The following is a 24594-nucleotide window of genomic DNA, read 5'->3' on the forward strand; positions in this document are numbered from 1 at the left end:
GTGCTGGGATGGGGAGAGCACATCAAAGGCTCCACAAAGATCTGACATATGGTCCATCTCCCAATCTCCCCCCACCACCAAACAGTCATTATTCAGGAGTTGGAGGATGACAAAAAATGTTAGCTGGCAATGCCCATGTTGTTTTACAAGCAGCAGGGCTGCAAACTCTTCATCCTAAATGCATGTGATTTATCAGCAAAGACTGAGATGCTACAGGCACTTGTCTGGGAGTGAGCTGGTCTGTGTTTACCAGAAACTTCTTCTGAGTAACAGGTATAGAATTGGGTTGCACAGATGAAAGACTTCCATGGGCCTCAAGTCCCCATTTTTCTGTATGTTTGCCCCTGCAAACTCCAGTACTCAGATGGGCCCCTGCTCCTAATTCCTCCATCTTAGGTGGTGAAGCTAGTGTTCACTAAGGACGGGGCCTTCCTTGTTGTGGCACCTCCTCTATGAAACAGCTTGCAGAGCAAGTTCCTTCACAGTTTCAGGCAGCTGGCAAAGACCTGACTTTTCAAAAGGGTCTTTAGTTGTGTACTTTTTGCTATTTTTGTGTTGCTTGAATTTGTCAAAGAGGCTAGATTAGTTGCTTGTCCTATCAATTTCAATGAATTTTTTACATCTTTTAAAAGTCAATAGTGCATACATCTGTGTTACTCTGTTTTTATTGCTGATTGTTAGCTGTGCTCAGTCTCTTTGGAGAAACAGTAAGGAGGTTTAAAAAGAAAAAGGTACACTTTTTTAAACAATTATACAGTATATACAAGTATCCCGTTAGAGCACATGGGTCTCTGTATTGTTCATGTGAATGGGTATTGCACAGATGCACACAAATTATATTATACAGCTGAGATCAGGGATGTCCAGCAGGTCGATCACGATCTACCAATCGATTGTGGGGCATCCCTGGTCGATCCTGGTCATTTGCGTGATTCTCATCTCCCCCCCCCCCCCGAAAAAAAGCTCAGCAACTTTGGTCAATCCAATCCACTGTCAGTTTTTTATAGTGGGAGTAGATTGCAGTTTCTTGGGAGTTCGACATGCCTGGCTTAGATGTCACAAAAGATGACAGGCTTGCTGTTCCCCACTCAGTGACCCTGACCTCCAGCTCTAGCCCTGACTATCATCCTGAAGAAATACTGGAAACAAATAAATCTGTGTGTATTCATGAAAAGAAGTAGTGACTGGCAATTGGTAGCCCAAGCTGCAAACCCTGTGGTTCCAAACTAAGGTCTTCAGTGGCAGAGTGCTGTTTGCCCCCACCAGCCGTTTGGGGGCTGAGATGTCCTCCCCAGCGTGGATGAAAAGCCAAGCCAGAAAAGATTTCAGAAGTTTGAGGCAGGCCTTACCAGGAAGCTTGTTTATGGGCCTGAATCTGGCAAACTTTGCCAGCCTTTCTATTGCCTGTTAACAAGACCTCTTTTAATTTCCCTAAAATATCACTCGCTGCTCCCAGTTCCTGGAGGTGGCGGCATATAAATTTTGAAAGCAGGAGTAAACCCATTCTTCAGGTTGTGCAAGGGATATTCAACGGATACAAGCAGGAGAAAACAAAACATTTCCACCTTTATGTTAACAAAGCTAGGCAGCCTTCATTGGTTCTGAGAAGCCCAGTGCTCCGCAGAACAGCTGATCTTACATTTCTGGTTTGAAAGTGTTACTACATCAACTTGCTGTTACAAGAATTCCACAGAACAGGAAATAAAAAACAATATGGAACAGTTTACACTCGCGTTACATTAAAATGTTCCAGCTGTTCCCACTTTAGGTTCTTAGAGAATTGCTTTTTTTCATCTCTGTAACGCTTTTCACTTCCTATTAGTAAGGCTCTTAAAGGCAGGTATTGAGTTAGGACAAAATCCACAGCATTTTGAGTTTAAATGCCTATTAGAAATGAAACCCCGCTGGAATGACGCTAAAAATTTATTTTGGCTACAAGAGACAATTCTGAAACCAAATCCATCTGTATTTTTCGTCCCGCAATCAGAAGTGCATCCTGCATGAGAGTCTCTTTAACTGAAATATAGGCCACATACAGCTACAAAATCTGTCAATGGAACTTGACTCTGTCTTTACCAGACTCTCCAGAATGCTCCAATATTGGTGTCAACAGGTAGTAGCCATCTGAGGAAGCCTTTGCAGGGTCTATAGGCACAATCCAGGGACAAGCTTATCTTCATTCTTTTTATTTTACTTTTACTTTTGTATGCTGCCTTTCCAAGAAGCACTCTTTCGAGGTGGCCGATGTATTAAAGTTCAAAACACAACACTAAACAAAGGAAACACCTGAAATCCTCTCTATGAAAGCTCATGGCCTGCAGCCACATTTATCTGTCTCTTCAAACCAAACAAGCGTTCCATTAAAAACCACAGCAACCAAGAGAAGCTCCACCTCTGTAAAGACCCTCTCAGGCAAAGGACTCTTCTTCAGGGCCTTTGGGGAAAGTGGAGCACGCCAGACCTCCAGACGCTGATGGGTAAGGACTTCTGCAAAGCCCCACTGAAATGGGAAGGCCTGTGGCACATCTCCCAGGCAGTTCAGCGAGGACTTCCTGGAGGTGATGCTCTGCCCTGGCCTTAACTGGGAAAGCGAATCTCCACCGCAGGCACCAGCATGCCTTGTTGGGTGTACCATTTCCTTCCGAGGTGAAGCCAAACACCCTCTAGAGCACCCACTTACCTCGGTGGATCCAGTGAAGGCAATTTTATCAATCCCCGCGTGAGAAGCAATCGCTGCGCCGGTGGTGGGTCCAAATCCTGGCACGATATTGACCACTCCGGGTGGAAACCCAGCCTGTTGCGACAACAAAGAGAGGGAAGGGGGAGGGGCAAGCTGTTTAGGGTGAATGGACCACACACAAGCCAAGCTGGGCAGCTCCCTGGATGCATCCTCTGGCTCAGTGCTATTCATCTAGAAAAAGGGGTGCCAGAACTCAGCATGAACACCTCCCTTGCTCTCTTAAAACCGAGTTGCAGAACTGAGTTCCGGCAAGGCCTGGCTCAAAGAAAGCCCGGCTCTGACCCCGCTGCTCTGCTCACCTCCTTGATGAGGGCTCCCATGTGGAGCGCGGTCAGCGGCGTTTGCTCTGCTGGCTTGATGACGATGGTGTTGCCGCAGCAGAGAGCAGGTGCAATCTTCCACGCAAACATCAGCAGGGGGAAATTCCACTGAAGGAAAGAATGCAGCCATTATTACTAAGGCAGCCACATGACCCAAGAAATCCTAGCTGCTCGAGTCCTCTGGAGGGCAAAAGGGTTGCCAAAGGCGGTTTTAGCTTATCACTCTACCAGTGATATTTATTTACTTATTTAGTCCATTTTAAAGAACAAGGTGGAGAACATTAGAGCTACATCAACCTGCTCCAATGTTTGCGTTCCTCTTCCCTCCCTGGTCCTTTTTTCCTTTTGTATCATGTCTGTTAGATTGTGCTTAGAAAAACTGTAAGTGCTCTGTAGGTGAACTGTACTCATATTAAGCACAGTAATCATGCAGTGCCAATGTGTCGTTCCACTTCTGCAGCCTGGAATGCCTCTGGTTTGACCAGAATACAAAAGCATCATCATCATAATCATTGTTTAAAAAATGAAAAGCAATCTTCCTAAAACTGGGCTTGGCCAACTGATGTCCTTGGATCCTTTCCATCTACTGTAACTATTGTGTGCTCCACATACAACATCCCACAATTAAATGTACACAGAAAAATCAAAAATCAAAGCCAAACTTCCTAAGTGAGGCTTTGCAGGTGTAGACCACGTTCCTCTAGCCTAGTACTGTGTTTCCCATAGTGGCCAACTGTGCAAGGCATGAGGGCAATAAACCCTACCCCCACCCCGCTGCCTCTGAACATGGGGCTCCCTTTAGCACTCATGACTAACAGCCACTGATCTACTTCTCGCTTGTGGCTCATGGCTATGTGGCAAGGGGTCCATCATCACTCTTGTGACAGCAAATTCCATCTGTTGGTTCTTCTGCTCTTTTCAAACAGGCACTAAAATACACGAGGCTCTGATATTCGTCAGAACTACTACTGGGGATATTTTGGCTAACTATTTGAATGATAACTTATTTAAACACTACTGGTAGGGGGTGTCACTAGGACCCCTATTGCTGTGCAGTCCTGTACAAACACAGATTAGAAGGCTTAGCTGTGCTGATTTTAATCGGAGCTGGCACTGGGCTTCAGGACTCTGGGTTGACCTTGGCAGTTTCCGAGCAACTTGCAAACGTTTGTTTTAAAATGCTCATTAAGTCTGTGGGGTTTTGTAGCAGCAGATTACAGTTTGAATGCTTCTGCATGGACTCTCTGGTTTTAACAGTGAGAAGCCATTCCAAATCAAGAGACGCAGTTACTAAAGGGGAGCTGGTACACTGTTGTGCCACTTTAATGGGGGACATGATGGACTTCTTGTAGGGATACAGACCTTGGCTTGGGTAGCACAATCTCTCCAGCCAACTCTTTGAACTCTGTCGGGCCCTGAAGTTGGTGGATATAGCAACATGAAGCTATACTGGATTATGCACTTTCCAGTTACAGGGAACCAGGCAGAGGGCCTTCTCGGTAGTGGCACCCGCCCTGTGGAACGCCCTCCCACCAGATGTCAAAGGGAAAAATAACTACCAAACTTTTAGAAGACATCTGAAGGCAGCCCTCTTTAGGGAAGCTTTTAATGTTTAATAGGTTATTGTATTTTAGTGTTCTGCTGGAAGCCGCCCAGAGATTGATTGATTGATTGATTGATTCATTATTATTATTATTATTATTATTATTATTATTATTATTATTATTATTATTTCCCCACCACCCCAATCATGCAATAGATGTGATGGAAGTCTGTGGCCTTTGTGTTTCCTCTTTTCCTGCTCTGAGTCTGAAGCTTTGAATCCAATTTTCCCTGGGAGACCAGCTAGATGTCTCTGCATCAGGAGCAGGCACATCAACCAGGGGCATCAGATGCAAAACTGCCCAGGGGGGAAGCTGTTCTTTCTGTCACACAACGGAGGCTACTCTGTGTTAGTCAGGGACATATGCACCTTTGCACCTGCCCTTCCAGACCTACAACAAATCTGACGGACTAGGTGGTGGAGGTCTGGTTGGAAAGACACGCTTGCCCTACCCCTGCCTAGCAAAACGGCTGGACTGAGCCGGATCTAGCAGTGGAAGGCTAATCCAGATGAGGAGAAGATGTTATAGCCACCTCCTGCTGGAAGGGGGACACCAGGGGCCCTCTCTGATGGGGAGCACTCCTCTTCAGCAAACTCCTCAATAGCCCCTTTTGCCCAATGGAAGGGACCAGTTCTAGGAAAGTATATTATATTGTGGAGTTTTCTGCCCTGTTTAGGGCAAGAAGGAAAAAGATGAAGAACCTGAAAATTATCCTCCCTGGATCCCAGTTACGCTGCAGTTTGGAACAGGAGAGATAAAAAGATCCTGCTGGATTGAAGGGGGGGGGGCTCCACTTCCTCCCCATTGTGCAAACATCTCAATTGGCTGACAGCCGCCTGATGCTAATGCCGTGTTTTGCTTTGCTCTCTCCAGTCCTGGGAATTCTGTGACTGGAGGCCTCACCTCCCTAATACTGCAGCTCTAAAACTCTATTAGGATGTGCAAATAAGCACTGGTAGGGCGGCTGTTAAAGATATGTCAACAATGTGGGCTCAGTTCCGCCTGCCTCCCCCCCTCACCCCATTGCCCGGTCTCCCATAATGAAAAACACGCCTTGCTGAAGCCTGGGGCTTATGGGCCTTTTCAAGGGAGCTCATTCCAGTGAAAATAAATATGAGGTGCGAGCCCAGATACTCACAGGGATGATCTGTCCACACACACCGATGGGCTCATGTCTTGTAAAGGTGAAATAATCTCCGTCTGAAAGAGAGGAGCCTGGTTACTCTCAAAAGCACTTGGGCCAGGCAAGCCACACAAAAGGAAAAGAAAATCCAAGGGGGAAGAGGTTGAGACAGCTTTGATGGGTGGGACCATATATTTTTTAAAGCTACCAAAGCATTACTGGAGAACATTCAGCCTGGGAACTTTGGAAGCACCAATTCATTTGCTGTGTACTAAATGAATGGATCACAGAACCATAGAATTATGGGGTTGAGAGGGATCCAAGGGCCATTAGTCCACCCTCTGCGATGCAGGATTTACAGCAAAGGCATCTGTGAGAGATGGCCATTCAACTTCTGTTCAGAAACCTCCAAAGAAGGAGAGTCCACCACCTTCCCAGGTAGCCTGTCCCACTGTTGAGCAATGCTTACTGTCATTAAGTTCTTCCTTCAGCGGTGCTGCTTTGACCCCACAGTGTGGGTGCCGTGAACCTTGAGGTGCAGCACATGTGCATGTTCCAGTGCCACATCGGCAACTGAGCTGGGGCCTGCACCACAGACACACCCCAGAAGCATGTCCATGGCCACAGCAGAAGCGCAGGCCCCGGCCCAGTTGCTGCCATGGTGCCAGAGCGCCAGAGATAAAGCGGCAAAATGCAGGGCCAGCATGCGAGGGGGGGCAGAGGGAGGGCACCCACAGCAAAAGTTTTATGGGTGTCCAGGCCCCCAGGGCCCCCTGGAGGTGGCACCAGTGTTCCTAATGTTTAGTCAGAGCCCCCTTTCTTGTAATTTGAATCCATTGAATCCTCTGGAACAGGAGAAAACAAGCTTGCTCCCCTTGGGCTCGCAGAATGTCTTCCTTTTGGGTGCTTATCATTCTGCATCAACTCCCTAGCTCCCACGTTCATCTGCCACCAAGTTCAAGTGTTGCAGAAGAGGCTCTGAGGAGCTTCTTCCAGGGTTCACAGTCAGATTGCAGTGCATGCCAGGGTGATGCTGCTTGCTTTCCTTGTTGCCTCACCTGAACTTAGAGTGCCCCACAGAACAGACCCTATTGCCTCTCCCCTCTGCGTGGTGATACATTCCAGCAGTGGTGAGAGGGACATAAGGGGAGCCTGGGACTGCCCTACCATTAGACGCTGTGAGACAGCTGCCTCAGGTGGCAGATGCTGAGGGGTGTGTGTGGAGCAGACAGAACTGTGGCTGGCACAACACCTGTCCTGCACCCTCTGAGCTAGCCTTCTCTACCTCCCTATGGTGCAGTGCAGGATACAATCCCATCTCAGTACTTAGATGCACCCCAACAGCCAGCCCAGCTGGCAGCTTCTCTACACTGAATTTTATTTTTTGGGGGGGGACCTCCCCAGAGCCAGAACCCTGCCAAATCAGACCAAGGATCCATCTAGTTTTCTTTTGCCCACAGTGACTAATCAAACTCTTCCAGGAAGTCCACAGACAGGGCTTGAAGGCAATAGCTTGCCATAGGTAGACTTCCTCTGAATATGGAGGTTCCGGGTAGCCCTTGTGACTAATAGCTATGGCTAGCCTTATCCTCTTCCATGAAGTTATCTAATTCCCTTTAACTCCTACAAGGGAACACACTGGGCAGGCTCAAGTGGATCAAAAACTGGGTCTCCCACCCAGTGGCGTAGCGTGGGTTGTCAGCACCCGGGGCAAGGCAAGTAATTTGCGCCCCCTAACCCGTGGATTTGCGCCCCCTAACCCTAACCCCCAGATGTTGTGCCTGGTGCAGCCGGGCCCCCCCTGCACCCCCCACACTACGCCACTGCTCCCACCTCTTTACATTTTTGGCAAATGCTAACTATAATGTGAGTGGGCCCTGATCCTCATTGGTCTCCCCTGCTTCACCAACCACGGCTCCCAATGTGTACACAGAGAACTCGAGGGGGGGGTGCTTACATGAATTTAGCTCCAGTTTGGGCTCAGTTCCCACTGCTAAATGAAAGCTCTTTGTGGCTGGGTGCCCACAAGTGATTCACTAACTTTGCAACAGCTGACAGCGGAAGCAGTTTTGTGTTAGCAAATTAGCCATAACGGCTTCCTTTCATCATATAATATATAAAACTTATGAAAGTTGAATAAGCTGTTTAATCTCACACTCAATCCGCATGCACGTATCAGGACAGCTGCCAGATTCAGCAGCATTTGCACTCTGGATAGGCAGATTTTAGAGGGACTGAAGGAAGGCAAGCAGGAAAAGGGGGGATTTGGTGTCCAGGTCTGGGCCCTTGAGCCAAAGGACACCCTCTTCCTTACTCTTAACCTGCAAAGGCTGGAGGGTGGGTGTGCTGAAATGTGACAAACCACAATGTACAATACATATATATGCACACTTAATAACATTTTAAGAAACACCCTTCTCTCCAGTCTCCCTGAAAAGCAAAACTGGGTCAGGGATTTTCCAGGGAACCCCAAAAAGAGCAGCAGGGTGTAGAATCACCAGGGCTAAGTCCATCAGAAGAAACTGCTAGATCAGTGCCAAAGGGGCTGGGCAGGCACGGTGGGCTCCATTTGTCTTCCACCCCTCAGCTCACCCCCAGCAAGGGAACGAGTGTGCACCAACCCACACAAACACACACACGAGCGGTATGGAGACACTCCGCTGCTGTTGTGACCAGAAGCGGGAAACACATACAGAGATGCAACAGGCAACCTCCTTCTCAGTGAGCAAGTCTCTTGTCCCCATTGGGAAAAATGAGTGATCTAATCAGACCCAATGCAACATCACTTCCGCCAGCAAAGACTAGTTGGAGGGAGAGCAAGGCGCAAACAATGAATTTCATGGAGAGCTACAGCGGGCAGCCTCCTTCTCTCTCTGTTTGGGCACACAGGAGCCTTTGATTCTTTCTTTCCTTGCTGTCTTGTAGTTCCACACTAGTACCTCTCACAGCAGCGTTTAGGGGTTCCTGGAGTTCCCCACGGGCTTTGGATGTGTCACTCGCCCAGTACGCCAGGAGTCCGCAGCTAAGGCTGGCAAGGGACACATCAAGATTTACTGGGGCTGGTTGCATTTTGGGGAGGCATCTGTGCAAACATCTGGTCATAATAAAGGGATGAATCCAGAAAGCATCCTGGTTTCTAAACATAGTTTTCAACTTGACTTTGATTAGAAACAAGCCCCTTCTCTAGCTTGCTGAATTTCTTCACCCTGTTCCGTTTGCTCCACAAAGCGGGGTGGGATGAGTGGGAGAAAGACAGATCAGTGCAGAGCTCCAGACTGACCAGCTGGGGATTTGCTTTTGCTCCATGTGATGTTTCCAAGGCCCTGGAAGGAGACTAATAAAGATAGGCCCGTTATCAGTGAAGTGGGAGCAAGGAGGAGCCCGATAAGAAGCAGTAGGGACAGGAAAGAGGAGAAGGAGAGAGAGGAAAAGATTGGCTAATTAGTAAAAGGCACAGACGATGAGACAGAAAGAAAACATTCTAGCTAGACAGAGGGGGCTGACTTTTTGTGCCTGCAATAAACCCCCGCTTGTGCAACTTGGAAGCCCTAATTCTGCAGAAACCAGGGAGATCCCTTTTAACACATCTGCTCAGATCACACATCATTATCAGGTTTTGAGCAGTGGGCACACAGAACCTATTCTGCTCAGATAATCTCATCTGGGAACTGGGCAAGCTGAAGTCTCTTCCTGGAACAGCACAAAGGCCTCCCAAATTACAAGAAACAACGATTTGGGGATTATTTTCACTTCCTTTCCTGTTCCTGAGACAACAGGAAAGATGGTCGATGTGTCAGCCAGCCACCTTCTTATTTTGCAATGTTGAGAACTGAACCCCCCCCACCCGAAAAAGAAAGGAAACTTGGATTTTTTAAGAAGTCAACAGAAGGGCCAGTCCTGCGAAAAAGAAAACATTCTGAAAAGGGGGGGAATCTCAGGAGCTGCTTTCGAAATGTGACTTTAAAAAACAACCGGCTGAATCCAGCTCAAACAAAACATCTCTGTTGTGAGATCCCCAGTGAAATGCCTTGCGTTAGACCCTGTCTGGTCTTAGCCCATGGCTGTCTCCTTCATCCTTCTCCATCCTGGCATGTCCTCCATACCTTCTGCAGCCTGCAGCATGGCTGTGCTGTCTAGGGCTGATGGGAACTGGAGTCCAAGAACACTGAGAGGTCACCAACCTGTGGCCTTCCGCATGAAGCATGGCGGTTCTGCTGCCACTGAGGCAAGGCCCATCTCCCGACACGCCGAGGGGGACCCGAGGGTACTGCTTGCAGGTGAGTGGTTCCCAGCATTAGTTAATCATGACTTTTCCACTGTATTATCAACATTGCAGATGACCTTCCACACTACTATTCTATTCTGGGTTTCCCTCCCCCAAATGCCCACATGGCTGTTTGCCATCCACATGAGTGGATGCAATGTAGCTGGTGTGGGTGTTGTTTGTAGTGCAGCACACACTCACTATAAACCTTGTGGTGGGTGCAGTGCCATTGCTATTGGGGTGGGGAGCTAGCCAGAGTTTTTGCCCCAGGTGAAGACTCCAGAAGGGCGCCATTGAGGCTCCCATCCTGTATGTGTTTGGGCGCAAATGCACATAGCGGGGGATACCAAACTGGGTCTTTGACCCGGGTGAAATAAAACCTAGTTTCGCCCCTGGGTGGGTGCCATTTTATAATCTCATCAGTTTTTTTTTAAAAAAATGATCTTTTAATTAGTGCTAGAACATTTTTCTGGCTTTGCCCCAAACCCCCATGACAGAAAGAGTTAGTGCTATAGGACTTTAAGGGCAGGGGAACCAGAGACCAAATTGCAAACATGCGCTGGATTATGGAGAAAGCTAGAGAGTTCCAAAAAGACATCTACTTCTGCTTCATTGACTACGCAAAAGCCTTTGACTGTGTCAACCACAGCAAACTATGGCAAGTTCTTAAAGAAATGGGAGTACCTCATCTGTCTCCTGAGAAATCTCTATGTGGGACAAGAAGCTACAGTTAGAACGGGATATAGAAGAACTGATTGCTTCAAAATTGGGAAAGGAGTACAACAAGGCTGTATATTGTCTCCCTGATATTTAACTTATATGCAGACTTCATCATGTGAAAGTCTGGGCTGGATGAAACCCAAGATGGAATTAAGATTGCCGGAAGAAATATCAACAACCTCAGATATGCAGATGACACAATCTTGATGGCAGAAAGTGAGGAGGAATTAAAGAACCTCTTAATGAGGGTGAAAGAGGAGAGCGCAAAATATGGTCTGAAGCTCAACATCAAAAAAACGAAGATCATGGCCACTGGTCCCACCACCTCCTTGCAAATAGAAGGGGAAGAAATGGAGGCAGTGAGAGATTTTACTTTCTTGGGCTCCATGATCACTGCAGATGGTGACAGCACACGAAATTAAAAGACACCTGCTTCTTGGGAGAAAAGCAATGTCAAACCTAGACAGCATCTTAAAAAGCAGAGACACCACCTTGCCAACAAAGGTCCGTATAATTAAAGCTATGGTTTTCCCAGTAGTGTTGTATGGAAGTGAGAGCTGGACCATAAGGAAGGCTGATCACTGAAGAATTGATGCTTTTGAATTGATCCAACCTCTCCATTCTTAAGGAAATCAGCCCTGAGTGCTCACTGGAAGGACAGATCGTGAAGCTGAGGCTCCAATACTTTGGCCACCTCATGAGAAGAGAAGACTCCCTGGAAAAGACCCTGATGCTGGGAAAGATGGAGGGCACAAGGAGAGGGGGACGACAGAGGACGAGATGGTGGGACAGTGTTCTCGAAGCTACTAGCATGAGTTTGACCAAACTGCGGGAGGCAGTGGAAGACAGGAGTGCCTGGCGTGCTCTGGTCCAGGGGGTCACGAAGAGTCGGACACGACTAAACAACAATCTTTCATTTTGTTTTGTTTTTAAGTAAAGTTTTTGAGATAATTGAAAATAGAGATTTTTTTAAAAAAATGGGGTCATCAGATTCTGTCCACCACGACAAAGGCTATATTTGAATTGTGCTGAGCTGTTCACTTTCCCCAGTAGAGCACTACCCATGTCAGAACCCCCACCCTTTTAAAAAGACAGGATAGGAGAATGGTGCAAAAGGCATCTGTCAGACTTCCTGCGATCTGGGGGCTCTTCCAGAGAACCTCTTTAGTGAGCATCCACCCTGATTTGTTTTCACAAAACCTTCAGGGAGATCCTGCGAGGTCAGCATTACTTCTTACTTGTTTGCAAGAAGGTTACGCAATATTGCATGGAGCAATTGTGACCCCCTGCTTTCCTGGGCATTTCCTCCTTCACTTTATTTACCACAAAGAGTTCTGATTTCGGCTGGTTGCACAAGAAAGCCCAACCCACTTTTATTGTGCAATCTAAATTTGCCAGTATACAACTGAATCCTGAGGGGGAAACAGAGCCGCCGCGAAGGAAATGCAGGATGTAAAAAGAGCGAGTGAACGAGGCTTGGCAGTGCCACCTGAAATGCCCAGCATGGTGGAAGCACCCTAGAAAATGAGTCAAAAAATCAGTCCATATTGGGCAGAGCCATTTGCCTGTGACTTTTGTCGCCCTGCAGCAACCTCTGTTCACTGTTGGTTCATTTTCCTTTCAGGCAGCCTGTCAACATTTCCACCCCATTTCCATGGTGGTTCCACCAGGTTTGGCTCAAGTTCACACATCATGGCCTCTTAGCGTCTCTGCCCTGCCTTGCGCCTGAGGATGAGAGGCCAAAACTGTGAAGGGAAACCCAGTTTCTAAATCAGGACCTAGGAAGGCCCTAATTAATTTGATCAGACACAAACGGCCAGGTCTTCCCTCCTCGCCTAAGAGTTTTCTTTTGCGCACAGGCTTCCCAAACTCCAAACTGCGACTGGACTCTGAAAGAGCTGCCCTTTTTCAACACCTTCCTGTATTCAGCATTTGCAATCACGGCGGAATTTTACAGACCTGTTTATTAGACCCTCCTTTTGGCAAATGTTTTACACAGAGGATGGAGATTAAAGTTGGAATGTGGAGAGTCACATCCCAGAGTTTCCCGCCCGCCCAACGCCTGCTATAAAACCAGCGTTTGTGATACCAGAATAACGAAGTTTGACAAAAATGGCCCACTTTGCCTAAACATTGATCTTTCCGGAGCTGGGGGCCTCCTGTGCTCGGAAACTGAGCAGGCAACGTTGAAAGTTTTACTGTTTCCATATAAACCTCGGAAAGCCCCAGCAGTGAAAATGATCCGACTTTAACATGTTGTAGAAAAGCATCAATAACATTTGTGGTTCTCATTTGGATTCTCCTTGGCATTTTTAGAGTGGGCTTTCACATGTGCTCAGTGAAATATGGTTGCAGCCGGGAGGGATTAACAGGGATGCTAAGTAAGCCACAAAATGGTCCTAGCGAAACGGATCAGCATTGCAACAGAGGGTCCCTATGCAGGGCGGGTGCGCCTTACTCCCTGGAAGCCCCTTCAGCAGAACAGCATCAGAGCACAAAAAGCTACCTCTTAGTGAGGAAGACCATAAATTCACCAAGCTCCCTCTTGTGCACAGAGCAGCTCTCTGAGGTTTCTGACAGGCCTACCTGGAAGGGGGGCAAGGCGAATAACGTGCTCTCCCACTGTCCTCCCCCCAAAAGCAAAGCATTCAAGCCAAGGTATCAGCTGCAGATCACATTAATGCTTGACATGTGCAAACAATGGGAGAATAAGACCTAATATAAGGTCCCATGGATCAGAACACCTCTTTCTTCTCAAGTCCAGGATTTCACTTTCAAAAATTGCCAGGCTTCTGTTGAAGCATGAGACTCTTAATCTCAGGGTCGAGAGGCAAAAGATGCCTGCATTATAAGGAACTGGACCCTTGTGGTCCCTTCCAACTCTACAGTTTTATGATTCTCTGAATTTCTGACTCCAGGCAAAGTGCCCCATGAACTAGCCAACCCATGGAGATTGGGTGAGTGGGCTTTTGGGGAGCAGTAAATCCCAGGATCTGTCTGTTTAGACAAATGTCCCCCATTGCTCCCTCGTAGCTGGTAGGGAGCAGTGAATGAGGGTGGCCACCTTTTTTCATGGGTGCTGCTCCTCCACCTTCAGTCTGACTGAAAGAGAAATGGAGCAGATGAAGCTTGTCCCAGCATAGAGATTCAGTTGGTGTTGGAAAAGGATGAGCATCGTCCCTCTGCACAGTCACTTGTCACAAGGATGGGAGCCATCATGTGGCCTGTTTCCCATCCTCCACCAGCCAGCAGGCAGCCAACAACACACAGTGGGGCAGCCCCAATCCATGTGGCAGCAAGTGCTTCCGAAAAGGGCACACATTTGTCAGGCAGGCAATACCTTGGGGAGACCAGTGAGTCCAAACAGGAGAAGCCGTGCTCTCATTGAAGCTACGCCCTCAGATGACAGAGGATGGTGTCAGGAGCTGGTCAGCAATAACTCACATGGCTTCTGTGAACTTAACTCTTTATTCAAAGCAACAAGACAGCCCAGGAGGCAGGCCTAGTGAGCACAGCAACTCTTCCTGGTAGAACTTGCCCCTATGAGGCAGTTGCGAGGACTGAAGATCTCTGCCTTCCCACCCCTCTCTAAATCTCCACCACTCCAGGTTCCTTCTCAAGCAAGCTGAAGCTGTATCGCCTTGCCTGTCTTTACTCTGCCCTCTTCATACCTTCTCAGGTTCTGGGGGACTGGGGGAAGAGGAGTTGGTTGCAGCAGGAGGGGGAGACCCCCTGGGTTCCTCAACAGCCTGCCTGATCTCTGCCTCTTGGCCTCTATCCACTTCTGCTTCTGCACTTCTTTCTGCCACAGCCTCTCCCTGCTCACTAAACCCTGTTGCCTCTTCAGCTTCCGACACCTCCTCCCCTCAGTCTTCTCCCTCTGACCACTCATGGTCGTCCCACCACCACTCTCCAGGCTCTGAGCCTTCTTCTGCCCGGGGTTCCCCAGCTGGTGCCTCCCACCATTCCTCTGCCTCCAGCTGGCCCATCACAGTGGATGACTTGGAAGCACAATTACTCAGACACTCTGCACATGCTCAGTGAGAATTTACTCTTATTTCATGCATTCCAAAGCTATGGCTCTGTGTGCAAATGTGGGGAGGGGTGTTAATAATCCCCTGAAGATTTTGGGGTCAATTTGGGGGTGTCCAATTACACCCAGTGCAACCATCTGGACATTGGCTTCCTCTGCACAGAGTTCCCCCTGGGTGGGTGCCGGGTTTAACTCTGCCTGCAGTGACTTTGTGCTCCTATTCCAGGCTAAGCCGTCTGCCTCCTAAAGTCTCTCCCCCTCCCGGGACAAACTTTCCCACCCACCAAGCCCCTTTTAAATCAACTAAATTAGCTGCTAGAAGAACGAAGAAAAGCCCTGTGTCATGTTTCACGCTGGCCTTTGTTGTCTTCACCTTTGTGTGCAATATTAGACTATTACTCAGCGCTGCCGCCAAGGGGAGGAAAGGCCATCTCTGCCTTTGGTGAGACAACAGAAACCCAAGAGAGCTGTAAAGTCATCCTCCCTCCTTGTCAAAAAAAGAATCACTGCCATGAAACAAACCTTCCTTGGTGCAGTGTGTGGAAGGAAAGCAGCTGCAGTGGGCACTGAACAGGCCAAATTCTGTCAATAGCACAGAAACTCTGGAATAGGGTCCAAATGCTCTCCCGCTGGAGGGGCAGGAACATAAGCCAGCTCCCAAGCCTCCGTGGCGAAGGCTGAGCCAGCAGTGGAAGAAGGGAGGGCATAGAGACTCTACACTTGAAGGCTCCCAACGCAGACTGGTTCAGATGCCTGTTGTTACTGGGGGTTCAGGGCAGCTGCATTCTCCAAGAGATGGCAAGCCAGGCACCCTTTGCAGTTGCTTTCACCCCCACTGACCCCACTGGAACAAAATGGAGGGGCCTGAGAGCACCAGACATTCAGAGACTCACAGCCACGTGGCAGGGGTTCTTTTGCACATTTTCGGACACAGTCTCCCTAGCAAGCAGCAATTGATGTTCAGGTTCTCTGGCTGAGTGGCCAAGCCTCCACAATGCATCTGAGCAGAGCTGCTAAAAAGAGTTGTGGGAGCCAAAGGCCATGGAATGAGAAGCGAGGGCAGGATGGGCAGTTGTTCTCTGCTCTTGCCCGTCCCCAACTGTGTGTGTGGTGCAGTGGCGGACTTTGGGCTTCCAAATTTCAGTGGCACCTGGTGCAACACTAAAGTTTGGCACCCGCCTGCCTCTCGCACTCTGCTCTGCATCATTCTTCCAGTGCCCTTTGCAGCGCCAGCACCCAGTGCAGCTGAACCGGTCGCTCTATCTTCAAACGCCTCTGGGATTGGTTAGTGTCAGAATTGGACTGGGAGGGCAGGATTCAACCCCCTCCCTTTGGCCATGGAGAAGCCCAGTGGGTGACCTTGGGCCGGCCACTGCATCTCAGCCTGACCAACCTTACAGGGTTGTTGGGGGGGATTAAATGCGGAGAGGAAGAACTGTGCACACCACTTTGATCTCCTTAGAGAAGAAAAAGATGGGATGTAAATGCAATAAACAAATAATACATTCTGAGTCACACTCTTTCCCCAAACATGGAGCCATCTGGCCCATGGTCCATTTCACTCCGCATCCTGCTTCCTGTCACACCAGCCCAAATGCCCCCAGGAGGCCCAGGAGAAGAGCCTGGAGTGGGAGGCGGCAACATCCCTCTCTCAGTGGCAGATGTCACACACACGGCCTGTGAACGTGAAACATCTCTCTATAGCTGCCATCCTGGCTAAGAGCTACAGAGATGCCCTCGGTCTACTCGTGACACAAATAAAACCCCAGGAGAGCCTTGTCCTCGTAGGCAAGAGCTCTTGCTTCAAAGGACTTGACTTACCCACAGGAATGGTCGCTCCATGGATTTTGTCTGCCCAGCCAGCATAATAGCGCAAAGTCTTGATGACGCCCTGAAGGTCAACATAGAAAGCCTGCAGGAAGGGCTTCCCACTGTTCAGTGACTCCATGGTCTGGAGGACAAGGAAGACAAAAGAAAAGGCATGTAGAGCCAGCGATCACAACTATAGGAATTCAGAGACAGGACAGTAGAAAAAGGCTACAGTATTATAATTTGCAACTGGTGAGTTTTCGCCTCGGCCTGTGAGCCAAAGGACTGGATTTTGACCCTTAAGGCCTGAGGAAGTTGGCTGGGCACACACCAGGGACTGCCTCTTCAACATCGGTCTTTTCAGGGTGCATTCCTGACTGTACCTCTCATGTGCCTAGTCCATATGCAAAGGGAAGTCACAGGGCCCCTTTGGACAGCTGCTCCTGTCTCCGTATCTGCAGCAGCTCATCAAAGTGCCATTGTGAGCTAAGGCTGGTCTAGCTGTACAAAGGGGCTGGAGTGGTAAGATTTTTCGGGGTGTGGATGAACAGCACATAATCTTTGAGGTACGCTCCCAAATCTCTCCTGGCATCTCATCTGCTGTGTCAGCAACTTCCGAGCCACCATGGGGGATCCTGGCAATCAAACTGGAGTGGGCAAAGAAGCCTGGAAGAAATGGGCGTATCTGGATGGTAGTTGCCAAAGTTCAGTGCTATAATTGGGGGCACAGGACATATCCCAGAAAGAGGTCCATTCCCAACAGCACAGAATGAGGGCATCTTAGGAGGAAGTTCTCCTGAACAAGTCGCACTGACATGATTGGGAGATGTGCAATACTCTTGCGTAGCTCCTGTTCATCTGCAGGTGGCAAGCTACAGGAAAACTTCTCAGAAGACCATGTGTGCTCCGTAGATCCACCTTTCTCCACCATTCAAGTTGACAATACCCAATACCCTTGAGTTGTCTGCTTCCCTTTTGCCACTGGGCTCAGGTCAGCCAGATAAACCTGAAGTTCCTATGGACAGGGGCCAAGCTGAAAAACGAAAGCCTTGGGCTTTGCTACATTAATGACAGCAGCTGGGAGAGAGCTTGCCAGAACCCTCTCCTAATAAGAAACATATTGAAACCGAAGGGTCAGCTTGTCCTTCTGAAACAGTGGTATTGTAGTAAGTTTTGAAGAACAGGAGTACATCGTGATAACCCCCAACTAGAGCCCAAAATCTCAGGCAGCAGCCTTGATCTATTTGTTTACATGCACCAAAGAGCAGCAGGAAGCAGCATCCTGCCCTGTTTTTCAGGATCAGCATGACTGCAACCCTAGGCATCATTTCCTTTTTTTTTTTTTATTATATGCTTTTATTAGATCCAACTCATTATACATTAACCATTTTACAACAAATCATATGCATTTTCGACTTCCTTCAACGTCGCTGACATTCTTTCATAGCTATTATTTTAGTACACATTCCATTCTTCCATATTGCCATTTACACCTCCTTTCCTCCTATATTTCTATTAAACAATATTCATTAGTTCTTTACAAAGCCTCTTTAAACCCCACCAGCGTTGTATTTACACCATAATTATTTTCCAGATAACACACAAATTTCTCCCAGTCTTTTATAAATTTTTGATCTTTTGTATATCTGATCTTCCCTGTTAATTTGTCCAATTCTGCATATTCTATTAACTTTGCTCTCCATTCTTCTACCCTTGGAATATCCTCCTGCTTCCACCTCTGAGCCAGTACTATTCTGGCAGCTGTTACGGCATACTGGAAAAATTTACGGTCTTCCCTTCTGATGTCCTTTCTTATAATACCTAATAAAAAAGCCTCTGGCCTTTTCACAAAAGTATACCTCAATATCTTTTTCATCTCGTTATAAATCTCTTCCCAGAAGCTTTTAACTTTCTTACACTCCCACCACTGGTGGAAGAATGTACCTTCTTTGAGTTTACATTTCCAGCATTTGTTATCTATTTTGTACATCTTTGCCAGTCTCACAGGTGACAGGTACCATCTGTAAAACATTTTCATCATGTTTTCCTTCAATGTCATACAAGCTGTAAATTTTATATTCTCTTTCCACAACCTTTCCCAATCCTCCAATTGAATATTGTATCCCAAATCCTTTGCCCATTGCACCATCACTGACTTCACCTCCTCATCCTTCGTATACCACTCTAACATTATTTTATACATTTTTGATAGGTTTTTAGATTCACTATTTATTATCTCTTTCTGAAAAATTGATTCCTTTTCTACATATCCCCTTTCCTTCAACTCTTTTTTAAACATTTCGTTTACTTGGAAGTAGTGTAACCAGTCATATGTTAATGCTTTAACTTGGTCATATGATTTCATTTTCCACTTCCCTCCTTCGTTGGTGACCATTTCTCCATATGTTCCCCACTTTCCTCTCATATTAATTTTCTTAACAGACATTATTTCTAACGGCGATATCCAATGTGGGACTTTGGGTTCTAATATGTTCTTATATCTGTCCCAAACCTCTATTAATGCTCCCTTAAAAATATGATTTCCAAATCCCTTGTGTAACCTCTTTTTATCACACCATAAGTATGCGTGCCACCCAAATTTATTATTAAACCCTTCCAAATCCAATAGTTCTTTATCTTCCAATTTCACCCAGTCTTTCACCCAACACAGGCACGCTGCCTCATAGTACAATCTCATGTCTGGGAGGCCGAAGCCTCCTCTCTCCTTTGCTTCTGTCAATAACTTGAATCTAATTCTGGGTTTCTTTCCTTCCCAGACATATCTTGATATTATCTTTTGCCATTCCCCAAAGATTTTTGTGCCTTTTAGTATGGGTAAAGCTTGGAATAAAAATAACAACTTAGGGAGCACCATCATTTTTACCATTGATATTCTTCCCCATAGTGATAGTTTCAGTCTATTCCAGACCTCCAAATCCTTCTTTATATCTTTCCACATAGGGATGTAATTGTATTGGTATAAATCTATATTCTTATCCGAAAGCCAAATTCCCAAGTATTTGATCTTCTTGACTACCTCGATTTCCGTTTGTTGTTTTAAAACTTCAATTTTGTCTTGGTCCAAATTTTTCACTATCATTTTAGTCTTCCTCTTATTCAATCTAAATCCTGATAGTTTCCCAAATTGTTCCATCTCTTCCAATATTTCTTTTGTACTTTCTATCGGTTCTTCCGCAGTTATAACCACATCATCCGCAAAGGCCTTTACCTTATATTCATTAACACCTAATGTCACCCCTTTAATTTGCTTATTTTGTCTTATTGCATTTAATAAAACTTCCAAGACCACTATGAATAGTAATGGCGAAAGCGGGCACCCCTGCCTTGTTCCTTTAAATATTTTTATATCTTCCGTGATGATGTTATTTATAATCAACCTTGCCTTCTGTTCCGTATATATTGCCTCAATGCCATTATAAAATTCTTGACCCACCTCCATAGCCTCCAAATTTCTCAACATAAATTCCCAGATCACATTATCGAAGGCTTTCTCCGCATCAACGAATATTAAACTTGCTGGTTTGTCACACCTATCGGACAGGTATTCTATAACATTAACTATATTTCTTATATTATTCCTTAGTTGCCTGCCCGGTAGGAAACCTTCTTGATCTCTATGTATGATTTTTACTAATATTTTTTTTAATCTCTTTGCTAGAATTCCTGTGAAAATTTTGTAGTCTGTGTTTAATAGCGATATGGGTCTATAGTTCTTAATTTGGGTCAAGTCCGAATCCTGTTTTGGTATTATTGTAATAAATGCCTCTTTCCATGTTCCTGGGATGTCCTTTTCTTTTAAGATGTTATTCATTACTTTGATCAGCGGGGCCATCAGCGTGTCTCTCAGTTCTTTGTAATAACTTGAGGTGAACCCATCCGGGCCCGGTGCTTTCCCTCTTTTTAGTTCTTTTATGACTTCTTCTACTTCTTCTTTGCAAATTGGTGTGTTCAACTGTTCTTTTTGGTCTAATGGGATCTTCCTCACCATCTTCTCTTTCAGATATCTTTCTATTTTCTTCTTATTATTCCTTTCTTTATTCCTATATAATTGTTTATAGAAATCGACAAATCCCTTCCTAATTTCTTTCGGATCTGTTATTTCTTCTCCATTCACTTCAATTTTATTAATTGTGTTTTGTTCTTTTCTCCTCTTAACTTGCCAAGCAAGCCATTTTCCAGATTTATTTGCAAACTCAAAATTTTTTTGCCTTAACCTTTTAATATTCCACTCAACCTCTTTATTTATTAGCATCGCAAACTGAGTTTGAAGAATCTTTATTTCCTGTATTATCTTCTCGTTATTAGGTTTTTTAATCAATTTTTGTTCCCTACACATAATCTGTTCTAAGATCTCCTTTGTCTTTTTTTCCTTATTGTTTCTTTTCCATGCATTCTGCTGAATACAGAGGCCCCTCATCACCGCCTTACTCGCATCCCACACCACACTCATTTTTGTCCCTTTGTCCATATTGTCTCTGAAGTAATTTGATAGATTTTTTTGTGCTTTTTCTACGAATTTTTGATCATCCCATATATTATCATTCAACCTCCACCTGAACGTTCGCTCTTCAAAGCCTTTTAACTCCAGTTCTATTGGGTTGTGGTCTGAAATCACCTTAGCCTGTATTTCTATTTTTTGAATTCTCGGAGTTAGCTCATTTGATACCCAGATTTGGTCTATTCTTGACATTGTTTGATGTCATTTCCTGGGAGAAGCTCCATTGAACTCCGTGGTGCCTGCATCAAACTGCACGTTCAGTTTGGAAAACACATCAAGCTTTAACCAAATATCTTCAGATGAAATGCAAACTTTAGCTTTTTGTTAAAAATGCAAAACTTTGTGCAGAGAAGACATGTGTCATTTGAACTGCTTGTGTGAAGTGGGAACTATGTTAAAGGAAAAGAAAGATGTATCCAGCCTCCGCTTGATTATTTTCTTCCTCCTCTGACTTCCCTCTAATCTGTCACAAACAAATGTGAAAGCCTCCTTATCACCTCATGCTTCTATCAGAGCATGGAAGGGTCCGCCAATTACCCAAGCACTTTGGCAGGTGATACTATCACACCTGCTCTGAAAAAGCCACACTCCTCTGTGTCCCTCGCTTTGCTTTGCCACTGCACTGTTCCTTGGAACAAGTCTCCAAGGAATTCTGCCGTGGCTGCCAAGACCCCTGCTGAGCGATGTGATATCTACAGCGCCCAGCCCGTCATCAAATAAGCTTGCTCTTCTCTAGGAAGGCTCCGAGCCCCAGTGAAACAAGCCACAGGCCCTTCTTTAAGGGGATATTCCCATTTTAAAAAGGAGACCTTAAAGATCCTCTTAAGGAACCCCATAAAATTTCCACCCAGATCGCTTAAATCACTTTTAAGAGGCACCATTATCTCCCCACGATAGTTCCAAGCTGGGGGAAATGTATCCGTGAAAGCAGGTATAACACACAAATGGATGTGAGCCATAAATCCCATTGATATACGGAAGGGCAATAGCCATATTTTTCCCCCTGCCTCCCATCCTGCAATTGAAGTCAGTGGCATGGTAGGCGGTGGGCTCCGCTCAATAAAGAATTTGGCTCGGGAACCGCAAATCCAGCGACAGGCAGGGAGCTGACTTGATTTGCTGGGCCCCTCCCCTTCCCCCCGTGGCGATTTTACAGCATACACTGGTGGTAAGATGATTTAAGTGTTGACAAAGCTGGAATTAAGATGTTTGCCGGCTTAGTTCAAAGCACTTGACATGTGGAAAATAACATTAAGAGTGCCACCATGTCGGGGCCGACCACATGTGCTCCTCCGCGTCGTGCCTGAACTGTGCAGCTCAGCGTTCTCTCTTTGGCGTGCGGGGGGGGGGGTTTGCTTTGCACAGGCTCAGAAATTATTATTCTAGCAGGGGACTGGCAACCTCCAGCCTTCAGGCTGCGAGCAACCCACTGAGCACCCAATCCACCAAAGGCATCTCTCACAAAAGCCCCAGTGAAGGGGGTTGGAGAGCAGGGGGTTACATGCACAGAGAGTGCATTTGGACCCCAGAGCCTGAAGGTTTGAGGGATCCACAGCCCAAACAGACACAGACACAGTCACAGTTGCTCCTGGCACAAGCCTCTGACACAACATTCTCCCCAAAGAGCTAGAGTGGGAGAAGCTATACAGTCGCAAGAGGGTCTGCCCACCTGTTTCTGCAGTGCTGCCCTTGGAGACGGTATAGAAGCCTCTCCTGATGCAGAATTCAGCAGCCTGCATTCAGCAAGAGGATGCTTTGCTGAGAGACCTTCTTCTCAGGACTCCTGCCCAGTGGCAGATGCCATCTAGGAGCCATGTCACGGGGGCTGTTTTGACATGGGAGGCTTCAAGAACTGACCCTTGCCATAAACATACATGGACCTCAATTGCCCAGATGTGGAGCAAGGGCTTTCTCATTAGGGCTTTCTGGGAAGAGAAGAGTTAAGCCAGAGGGCCTTCTCGGTAGTGGCGCCCACCCTGTGGAATGCCCTCCCATCAGATGTCAAGAAGGTGAGCAATTGTATATATTTTAGGAAGGAAGCCCTGTGTAGGGAAGCTTTTTAAGGTTTAATGTTTTACTATGTTTTTATATATGCTAGAAGCTACCCAGACTGGCTGGGGCAACCCTGACAGATGGGTAGGGTACAAATATGTTGTTGTTGTTGCTGCTGCTGCTGCTTCTGTTGTTGTTGTTGTTGTTATTCAACCTTCAGATATTTTGGACTCCAACTCCCATCAGCTTCAGCCAATCTGACAATATGATGCTGGGGCTAATGGGAGTTGGAGTCCAGCAACATCTGGAGGGTTCCAGGTTGACCATGGCTGAACTACCAAATCAACAAAAATCATACTTTTTTTTAATTGGGTGGCAGCTCTAATAAAAGGTTTTTAAAAGCACATCAAACAATCTTATTTGCATGTCATATTCTGATGCCCAAAGCATTTTTAACAGTACTCTCAGCGGGCAGAAAAAAACAGCGCCCCGCTCCCACCAGTCCCATTGCAAAACTTACAGCCAGTAAGGCTCTGTCTCTTTCCACCAGGTCAGCCAGCTTGTCCAAAAGGCGCCCCCTTTCCGAGGCATCGAGCCTCCTCCACACGGAGCCCAGAGAGAAGGCGAGGCGAGCGGCCCTCACGGCTTTGTCTGTGTCAGGCTGTCAAAGGGGGGAGGGGGGAGAGAAACCTTAGTTAGTACAAAGTACAAACACGGCACCAGAAACAATCCTTGTTGGGAAGAAAAGATGTCGGTGGATTGACGGACTGACTGATAGGTGTCTTTGAAAAATACACAAAAGACATTTAGGATTTGTTCCCACCCATTTCATTAGTGCAGTTTTTAAAAATTCCTTACACACTTTTTCTCTCTCAAAAAGACTAAGGCGTCTTTCGTCGGATTAAAACATGCACAGATGAAAAGAAGACATGATCTGGTGTTAAAGCAGAGAGCGGTAGTCTGAAGCACCTGGAATGGACCAGGGTTGAGATGAGGCTGACTTCCGACGAAAGAAGAATGGCAGACGAAATTAATGGACTATGCAGAATTGGACAAAATGACAGGAAGGATTCGAAACCTGTGGGACCAGAGATTTACAGAAGATTGGAAGAAGTATATGAATTATTTGAGAGCAACTGTAACCAACAAATTATGCTAGTAGGACTACAAGAAGTTTTGTAAGGAGAAATATACAAAGTGTTACAAAATAGAAAAAGATAGAGATATTGGTTATGAGTTTGAAATGTAATAGGGAAGATAAGAAATGCATACTGACAGATTAGATTGGAAAATTTTCAGACAGGACTGATCAAAAAAATTAAATAAGATGTAAAAGTATGTTTAATTACTGTTGAAAATGATATCTTAAAAAACTAATAAAAATTATATTAAAAAAAGAGATGAGGCTGACTTAGACAACCATGAACTGGAACCAGGTAACCTGGGTTGCTGCCTGGAGAGGGCAGATAG

At 46.4% G+C, this 24594-nt stretch overlaps 1 protein-coding gene across 1 annotated transcript in view; it reads right to left on the bottom strand.

Annotated features, from left to right (window-relative positions):
- Window positions 1-24594, bottom strand: part of ALDH1A2 (aldehyde dehydrogenase 1 family member A2) — a 73714-nt gene that overhangs the window by 20853 nt on the left and 28267 nt on the right. Inside the window, exons 4-8 of the mRNA XM_083475847.1 lie at window positions 23645-23785; window positions 16626-16755; window positions 5803-5864; window positions 3040-3168; window positions 2681-2794 (exon numbers count right to left, since the gene is read on the bottom strand). Coding sequence (XP_083331973.1) covers window positions 2681-2794; window positions 3040-3168; window positions 5803-5864; window positions 16626-16755; window positions 23645-23785 — 576 coding nt within the window. The remainder of the gene's footprint in view (window positions 1-2680; window positions 2795-3039; window positions 3169-5802; window positions 5865-16625; window positions 16756-23644; window positions 23786-24594) is intronic.

This window comes from Podarcis liolepis (assembly GCF_965112155.1).
Source record: "Podarcis liolepis genome assembly, chromosome: 14".
In the NCBI taxonomy this organism is placed as follows: Eukaryota; Metazoa; Chordata; class Lepidosauria; order Squamata; family Lacertidae; genus Podarcis; species Podarcis liolepis.